This window comes from Beta vulgaris, chromosome 9 (genome assembly GCF_026745355.1).
Source record: "Beta vulgaris subsp. vulgaris cultivar EL10 chromosome 9, EL10.2, whole genome shotgun sequence".
Lineage (NCBI taxonomy): Eukaryota > Viridiplantae > Streptophyta > Magnoliopsida > Caryophyllales > Amaranthaceae > Beta > Beta vulgaris.
This window is the reverse complement of record NC_079210.1, coordinates 36,960,623-36,970,674: the sequence shown is the minus strand read 5'-3', so window position 1 is coordinate 36,970,674 and position 10,052 is coordinate 36,960,623. Positions and strand designations below refer to the sequence as shown.

The 10,052-nt window shown below is 34.9% G+C and overlaps 1 protein-coding gene across 1 annotated transcript; it reads right to left on the bottom strand.

Annotated features, from left to right (window-relative positions):
* Nucleotides 1–8,835: 8,835 nt before the first annotated feature.
* LOC125493633 (uncharacterized) lies at nt 8,836–9,201 on the bottom strand. Its single transcript, XM_048637109.1, has one exon. It carries the CDS (start codon nt 9,199–9,201, stop codon nt 8,836–8,838), a length of 366 nt encoding a protein of 121 aa, XP_048493066.1.
* Between the last annotated feature and the right edge of the window lie 851 nt (nt 9,202–10,052).

Below are 10,052 nucleotides of genomic sequence, written 5' to 3'. Positions count from 1 at the left end.
TTTCTCTCTCTTCAAACCGTGTACAATACACGGTTAAGTAAATTTATTTTTTACTTTTCACCTTCCTTCATTATTCCCTAGTTTTCCCTTAAACAAAAAAATTACACCTTTTTACTTCCATTAAAACCGAAAAAATCTCCACAAAATCATGAACACCAAACAAAACTCTCATTCTCTCTCTAATCAAAAACCCGAAAAACCCTCTCGCTCTTCCATTAACACCGAATCTCCAACTCCTATGGATATCTCTCCTAATCCATCAAAAAGGTTCCTAAGAAAGAGGAAGAAAATTGAAGAATAATGGAAATGGAAGGAGAGTAATCACATGCAAACATTGAGGGGGAATCGACGGTTCCTGTGAGAGGAACAACCAAGGTTGCAAAACGAAAATCCATAGCAACACGGTATGTTCATGGTTTATGCATTGATATTTCTTGGCGTAGAAAGGTTAATTTTCGTCAATTGCTTGAATTGATTAAATTTCAAGGTTCGGAACACCTTTTCAAAAATTGTTATGGACAATGTCTAATTCCCAAACTTATGGATGAATTTTGTGAACATTTTTCAATTGATGAAGAGGGAAATTGTTCTACGCTTGTGAAGGGAACCCAAATTGACTTCAATGCTGAATTTTTGGGAAATCTACTCGGTGTTCCTGTGAGGGGATCCGACGTATATTTCAAGAAACAAAGAGGCTCTTATCCATTTTCTGATATTTCCTTTGATGAATTGATTGTCAAATATGGTGGAAAAAGAGGCACTACCTTTCTTGATCACAATCTTCTTTCTCCTTACCACAAAATACTCTTCCACATTTTAAAGAAAGCCATTTTACCTCGCCTCTCTAAACATGCTCAAGTTAGCATGTTAAACTTGATCTACATTCACTGCCTAGCCTCCCATAAACACATAAATTCTCCCTCCTTGATGATTCAACACATAAGTCATTGCATTGAGAATGATTTTGTTGTTGGTTATGGAGCTCTTGTTACAGAAATATTAATTAAGTTTAATGTGAAGATTTCGGGGGTTCCTAATAATAGTGTGTCTACGGGAAATACGTTAAATGTTCGTGCTTTGAACAATTTAAATATGTGTGTTGTGAATGGCGAAGTGATCAAAGGAAGAGCTGATGTGGATGATGATGAGGATGATGATGAATGTGATGATGAGGAAGAGGAAGAAATCAAACTTGAAGTTGAGAAGGAAAAAGAGAAAGAACAAAATAAAACCGAAAAAATAGAAAAAGAAAAAGAAAAGAAAAATGAAAAATTGGACAAAGAAAAACAAAAAGCTAAAGATAAGGGGAAGAAGGTGGTTGAGAGGGAAGAGTTGGTGAAACCGGTTGTGAGAGTTACTCGAACTAGTCAAAGAGTTCGAAACTTGAAAGTGCTAAACTCTCCTTCACATGATGAGGAATAAAGTGTTGATGATGATGAAGTGAGTATGATTGCTAAAGAAGTTTATGATGCTTGCGTTCCTCCTTCTAGGGATCACAGTCTCCTGTTCCTATGGATACCATACCTCATACTACTTCATCTCCACCAAAAATTGCATCTCCACCTCCTTATGCACCACAAAACACTCCAATCCCTCCATCTCCTCCTACCAAATCATCTCCATCTCATGTTCCCAAAGAAACGAAACCAACTGTTGTTCCCATCTCAGAGGAACAACCTGTTATTCCTGATCTTAAGGAACAATCTGCCGCCCAAAATCCTCCAAATACCTCTCCTTCTTTATCCCAAAACCCTACCATTGGTGCTACCTATACCCTAGCTCATGCTAGGAGGTTGGATTACTTATTTACTTTGGTAATAGGTCATTCGGAAGCTATGATGGAATTTGCAAATGAAGCTAAGGGAGTGAATGGGCTAGTGCAAGGGTTGATGAGCAAGGTTGAGAAGGCTTTGGATGGTCAAAAGTTTATCATGGAACAACTTGGTGATATGATCACATCTCTCCAAATGATGAACTCGAGATTGATAAAGTTGGAGGATGTTGTGCTCAAGCTTGATCAAATCGTTGCCGGAAATCATAAGGAAGTGATGACCAAATTAGATGATGTGGTAGAAGAAGTGGTCAAACAAAATTCCTCTCCTAAGCTTAAACTCTATTCTTAGTTTAGTTTTCTTTTTGTGTGTGTAGGAACATAACTTTTTATTTTTTGTTTCTTTCTTTCTAAAGCATGCTACAATGAAACTATGTTAATTTGATAATTCTATGTTAAATCTTTTTACATGTGTGCGTCTCTTGAATGGCTAATATTCTTGGATTGCGGTTTTGAGAGTTGAATGCTTTCTTTTTGCACATAGGATTATATCTCTCTCGGTTGGTATTAGCCACGGACAACTCTATGTGGTTGTCCAAGAGTTACAACTTACAATGATAACACTAATGTAGTATATAAGGAAGTATTTCAAAACGTGTAATAAGTATTCTAAATGCTATTTCAGCTTACCTTTTTTTACAATTTTTGTTTACATTGTCATTCATAAATTTTTTTCGTCTTGTGTTGTCTAATAAATGTGAATTGCGTATTTCTAATTATATGTGAGTTGTTCTTTCATTTATATGAATTTCATCATTTTTATGTTCTTTGAACTTTAAATGAATTGATTATGATATAATGAATGAAATAAATTTAGAATAAAAATAAGTATTTAATAAACAAAAGAATTCTCGTGGATTATGCATGAGTCCAAATCATATCTACATAAAACCTCCAACGCATTTTTACACGGGACAAAGTTTTTATTCCCGGTATGGCACTTACCCATCATATGCAACAAAGTTTCCGATCAAATTTCAGATAAGGCGATTCTCATTGGTCGTTTGTTTTGCAATGACGACAAATAAAAGCCAAGTACACTCTTGAGCGCACATAGATCTTCCTCAACTAGTATTCAGCCATGGACAATCTATATGATTGTATCATGAGTTACAAGCATAAATAGTTTGAAAATATTAATGTGTGATAAAGATCGTGGCAACTTCAATGTTACCAATAATGTAGTCTACAAGGAAATATTTCAGAATGTATAATAAGTATTTCGGATACTATTTTATTAGCTTACTTTTTTTCAATTCTTTTACATTGTCATTCATAATTGTGCTTCATCTAATTTGTTGTCTATTATACGAGAATTGCATCTTTCTAATTATATGTGAATTATTTTTTTCTTTATATAAATGTCATCATTTCTGTACATTTCCAAAAAAATATATTATTCGGTGATAAATGATTAATCAAATGAATTATATTTATTGACATCCCGTGCATTTTTGCACAGGTTTTAAACTAGTTTCTCTATTAATTTGCTTTAAAAGCTCACTATATTGTTTTTGTTAAATATGGGTTTGTGCCTCACTCAACATAAGGGTGACAGAGTCCACTTGACAAGATAAAGGAAGTTCCACCTTAAAATCGTATGACAATAAGAGGAGTAGTCCCTTTCTCTTATAAAGTGAACTTAATTCTCTTCTTTTATCAATGTGGGAAACTCACATATGTGGTGCATTATACATGCACAATGATAGCTTCAACAAGTTCAACTCTTATTAAGTTGCTCAATAAGTGGTAATGATGGACAACCTATTTATGTAATCTGATTATCACATGTATTTAAAATGTGTTCATCACTCAAGTACAAAAGTATAAGTTATGCTACCAAAGAATGAAACATATTGGTGCATCGTATGAGTTTTAAAACTAAGCTATATATCATTAGAGAGTCGTCCAAATATGTCTATCAATAAGATAATTGATCGTACAGATATAACCTAGAAAAGTCTAAGTTTTAGATGAATCATAATGTATTAATTATTATTTATACAACTAAAGAAAAGGAATACAAATCCGAACAGAGTAAAACAATAGGAAATATGGACTATAATAGGGATAGAATATACTATTCCAATACCATTGAAGCCAATAACAACAAATTATTTATTAACAAGAGTAGGATTATTTAACTATTTATAGATTTGAGGAGGAAATGATCTCAAAGTGTACAATAGTGAAATGTTATATCATACAACAATTTATAAGTTAAATGAATAAAGTTTGTATAAACTTAAAGTACATATATAATGTTCAATATAAAAGGAAAAATAAAGATAGGTTGATATATATTACCTAGAAAATTGACACTCCTAAGTAGAAAAGCATTTGCAAAACACTTTTTAATATTTTTATTTCCAATTTGAATGGCAGCCATCAAAATTATTTCATGTTAGAGAACATCCCAAAATAGTCTCACAAGTTAATAGACAACCTAGACAAAGATCACCTCTCCCACTCTAAAATTTTCTTTACCCTCAAAACCCTAAGTAAGCCAAAGTCGCACAAAGAAGGTCACTGGTGACCGGCCTGAGTTCGTGCTGCTCACTCGGCCTGCCATTTATTCGTTTCACTTGATTTCGTTCGTCTGCTTCCACCGCCTGAGAAGAAGAACGGGAGGATCTTATTCGTGGCATTTTGGTGGTGTCCTCTATCCCCTCCCATTATTTTCTCATTCCTTCTCGGTGGTCTTTCTTATTTGGGTTTTCCGTCAATTTTTATCTGTTTTTTGTCAGTTTTTGAGAGGATCTACTCATATCTAATTTCACAAACTTAGGTAGTCTCTCTCCAAAGCTTTCCCAAGCGCCGTCGACCGTCGTCGATAATCTCGCTGGTAAAAGTAAAGTTCCGAGTTAGTGTTTCTTGTTTAGGTTAGGAAGTATTTAATTTTAGTTATGTGGACAATTTGTTAATTTTCCTTCGCCTTCTCGTTATTTACCTTAGATGTATCCTTGTTAGGAGTGTTGTTTTGAGTGATAATGTGTAGAAACAGTTGGATTTAATGCCTAGGTTAGAAGACGCATTGTTAGTTGGTGATTGTTCTTCCTACGATGTATGGAGTTTGGCATTCGGAGGAGTTATAATGTGGTATAATGGGTTGTCAAGGAAAAAAGACTTGAGTGGAAAGGGGTTAAGGGTTTCAGGACTCGGGTTTGTCAGTTTATGTGTGGAATTAATGGAGGTTAATTCTCCATCTCGGTTAGCAATGATATTGTTTTTCATCGCTTTCAAAACTTTTTATCTGAACGCTGCTCCTGATTTTATAGGGGGTTCATAGCATGCTTTCTTAGTCACTTGTAGTGACTCTTATCGCTTGTGTGAAAATCACAAGCCTGTTGTTAGTGATACCAGCTCAAGTCTTTACTACCCTTTCGGTTATTTTCTTGCTTTGTAAAGCCTCCAGGTTCTCAAGGGTTTATCCATCCGACTGGCCGGAGCTCAATCTTCTATATTAGAATCACGATTGATGGCTTCGGCAAGTTTGATTGTCGTCAACCAAGTCATCTCAATAATCAAGGATCCATTGGAGAAGTGCTTGTTACTCTATTAGTTTCTTGCAATCTTTTTTTTTTATTTTGTTTTATCAGTATCGTAAGGGTCTTCAATTTCCTAGTGGTCGGTTTAAATTCCTTTCATCTATGCAAATTTTCACGATGTTCAGTGAAAAACAATATCACAAAAGATTGACTTTATATGATACAAAAAATGACGGAAGTAGTCCACGAGAATTTGATTTCTTGTCAAACCTAATCACAAATAAATATACTACATCTGTATGTTTTAGTTGCACCATTTTCTTTTTCACATTTGTCGAGATGTTTCTTTGAACGTTAATATCTCTTATTGGGTGTAAATAAAGATTATAAAAACTTTATATTTGGAATCCTCGCATTGAGTCAAATCTAAGAAGACCCCACTTGATCGACTATATTTTTCTCATATGATGATGCGAGATATTTTAACAAAGTTGGTTAACAAATAGTGCCACAAAAGAAAATGGTGCAACTAAAAAAATACGGAGGTTGTATTTTACAAGTAAAAGAAACCTCTTTGAATACCAACTTAGAGGAATAGAATAAAACATAATGTGTAGCCAACTTAGAAGAATAGAGGGAGTACTTCTTGTATTTTCTCTATTTAAACATATAAATAAATATCAATATTTTTAGACAAAGAATATGAAGTATATGTATATATGACAAATTTTAATCTATGACACAGCTCATCAAAAGTCTAATATAAAAGAATGACGCATGTACCTCACAACTTCAAAAACTAGTTGTCAATAATGATACAACACCACCAAAGTTAATACTAATATCTCGTACTATCAAAATGTTAGGAAAAGCGTGTTGTAATATTTGATTAATGCGGAACAAATCAATGAAATAATAAGAATGAGAAAAACAATAAAGAAGATAATAAAAAAGAGAGCACAAGGATTTATGTGTTTCGGTTAAAATAGACTTACATCCACTAGTGGGGGAATCGAGAGCTTCTTCACTATGATGGAAAAAAACAGGAGTCCTAAAATCCTAGAGCGTAAAAGTGTGTCAAATGATGATCACCAATAGGGTCTTTTATAACATAAGGAAACCTTAATAAAACCCTAGAAAAGTCTCCTAGCATAATTATAATGATGGCTTAAAAACTAGGATTAAAAGATATAATAAAACGTGAAAAAACGCGTCGTCGGGGCAAAATTGCTCGGTCAAGCCAAAATCCGATCGGTCGGGTGCGAGAGTCGAAAACAGCACGAAGGTAAAACTCAACTCGTCCGGTCGCCGCCCAATGGACTGGGCGAGCAACAAACTTCGCATTGTTAGATCGGTTTCAAGGCATTTAACCAACATACAATATATTCCAATTAGAATTGTATGCACCAGGTATTTCAGTGACTCAATTTCTAAGTCAAAATAGTCACTGTTTAAGGTCAAAGGACATCACTATTAAAGAAAAAATAACTTTTTAACTTGAATCAGAACTATATAAGTGAAAGAGGGGTAATTTTCTTATCTTCAAAGGATCACTTTTATATAAGTGACCCATTTAAGACAAAAAAATCCAGTCATATAATAATTTATTTTGCACACATCTCATTAAAGAATTTGTGAATATATTTTTTCCTTCATCAATTTTCCTCTTTCCGAATTTGATTCAGTTGTTTACTTGATTAAATTACATGTATTTTCAAAACACCCCTAAATATAGAAGTATAACTTTCTAGCAACTATTAAGGGTAAGAAAAAATTATATTGTCACGTTTAAAAAAGGGTCCCAAATATGGAAAAATTTTGCCAAAGGTTATAATCTTCTGAAGACGAGCATGGCTTGGAAATTGGGTGATGGTTCCTTTATCGACCTGTGGCTAGACAATTGGCTTGGTATAGGTCTTATATGTAAACATGTGCATGGCCCTTTGAACAAAGGGGAAGAGAAAATGAATGTTAAGGACATAATCATTGACAATCAGTGGGATATTAGCAAACTTTCCTTTCAATTCCCGGCATTCATTGCCGATAAAATAACCTCTGCGCACATCCCTTTTCAAAACACCAAAATACCCTCCCATCCCTTGTTGATCGAGATAAATTATCCCTGACCGAGGCATATAACATGTTAATTGATCAAAGACCCTATTTTATTGGAAGTGAATGGATTTGGAAGACGAATACGCTCCTTAGATTGAAGTTCTTTTTGTGGCTTTTGTGGTGGGATCACCTTCCCCATAATGCCCTTCTCCACTTGTGACATATAATACCCTCCCCTACTTTCCCAACGTGACCAGACATTAATGAAAGGGTTTTTTCACCATATATCCCTGACAAATATTTTTTTTCATCATATACCTTTTCAAATTTTGAAATTCACCATATAACACCCCCACCTTTCAAAAAATACATCCACTTATCTTTTTTGTTGACGGGCGTTAGGTCCCTGTTAGTGGCAAACGTATTTCATGTACCCCTATTGTGGAACTTAATGTACCATATACCCCTAAATTATGTTTCAGTTATAACGGCTACTTTTCCAGTTTAAAAAACTAGCCGTTAGAAAGATTAAAGGCCTGGCAGATTTCTTTATAAAGTCACTCCTATGTCAAATGAAACCCTTAATATGAAGCATGAGTTTGCAGTCACTACAAGTCTTTATACATAAGGTTCCGTAACTCTTATTGTATTTGTAGGAGAAAATATGCAATAAGAAGTTTTGAAACTGTAATAAATCCTCAAAGGTTGTACTACAAATGTGATTCATGCAATAGTTTCATATGATGCAAAGGAAGTTATGAGCAAGGTAGCAACGGCCATGAAAGGGGATTCAAGCACATTGAAGGTAGTAGGGAAGAGGGGGAAAGCTTTGTCAACAACAAAATGAAGGAAGAACTCAAGCAATTGAAGAAAAAATTAAAGAAGCAACAAAAGTTAGTTAATGCAGCAATAAAAGTAGGAGTACTCATGTTTGTAATCCTAATGTTTGTAATATTTAAGTGAAATATTGTTAGTAGTTCAAAATACTTATCTACTAATGTAGCTTTACAAAAAAAAACTATCTTCTTTATGATCATATAATTGTGCTTGACAAAAACAGTGACTTTCAATTCACAACGTAGTTATCCAAACAACAGTGCCCTAATTCACAAAAAAGGCATGCATGGAGCATCTTGGAACCCTTCAATCTTCACTTCTTCTTAGTCTTCTTCCCTTTTGGTTGATGCTTTGAGGTACTAGTAGCCTCAGTTGCCTTTCTTTTGTATCGTTTAGGCTGAGATCCTTGAGCAATTGAAGTAGAAGCTTTTTCCTTCTTAGCTTTTTTAGTGGCACCACCTCCACAAGTCATAGCATTATGTCCCACATCTTTCCACTTGCTGCACTTAACATTGTTGTGCCTCTAACCCTTCTTAGCTTTATTTGTCCCTATCTTCCTCTATTTACCAGGTCTCCCAGCACCTCTCTTGATAAAAGGGGAGGTAATGACTGGCATATTGTATTCTAGCCAATGGCTTGGTCAGGCATAGGGTGAATGTGCTCCCCATATGTTTGCTTGTAAGCCTCATCCTTGAAGTAAAGGGATACAAAATCAGAGGCCTCAAGCCTCTCATTAAACATCACCCACAATGCATGTTTGCAAAGGATGCCACACCCTTGTCGTTTACCACACTCACATGTCATATCTTTGAGCTTGCAAGGAAAGTAAACATGACCATCTCTCACCTCAAACTCACCACCCTCACAAGATGTTGCATAACAAAACTTGGATTCATCAGCCCTTGTTGCTAAAATGTTTTGAGCATACTTAGTCAAATGGGTTGCATCCATATCAGCAGCCTTAGCGAACCTAGCCCGAAGTCTCTTCATTGATCAATGCCTTATAGCTAGAATGAAACAGAAAAATACTCCCTCCGTCCTAAAATATAGTTCCCATTTCTATTTTGGGAGTCAACTTTTAGAAACTTTGACCAAATATTCTTACTAATGTATGCAAAATCACATATTCATGAGGGGTCTTGTTAGATTCGTCTTAATGTATAAATTCGTAATATCAAGTTTTTATATTTTTTACTAATATGAAATAGAAGATATCGTAGGTCAAAGGTACGTCTTGGAGACTGTGCAAAATGAAACGGGAATTTTGGGACGGAGGGAGTAGAATTAGTTACGTGGTTCATGAATGAAAATGCAATGAAGCAACAAGAGAAGAAAACATGCATAAACCTTCAAGTAATGTAAGCACGGGAAGATCTCTATAAGGCTTGGTGCATGGATTGTATCTCTCCACAAAGTTTGTTGTGTCATGGTCACAACAAACTTTTGGGTTCAACACATGCCTACTCCATTGTTCAGTGGTGGAATCCAAATACTCCACTACATTGGAATCATAGGCTTGTATTTCCTTCATGGCCTTGCTAAAAACATACTTGTTGTATGCATTTACTGTTGTCCAAAAGAATTTATGGAATGTTGTGCCACTGTAGCCAGAATTTTTGCAATTTATGTATAAATGTTGGCAACAAACTCTTCTTGTTCCCCTAGGGAAGACTGAATGCAAAGAGGCCTCAACACCCTGACCAAGGAAACTAGTGTCTAATTAGCAAATTCGTAATTATGTTATCATTGAAATAAGTACAAAAACTAAACATAAAACAGCTCACCCTCATCGTGTCACTGATGAAGGTTTGATCATCTCTTGTACAACCTTCTTGTTGAAA

What these genes read in the sequence shown, in the direction of transcription:
- LOC125493633 (XM_048637109.1), bottom strand. Translation starts at nt 9,201, where the DNA reads ATGAAGAGACTTCGGGCTAGGTTCGCTAAGGCTGCTGATATGGATGCA.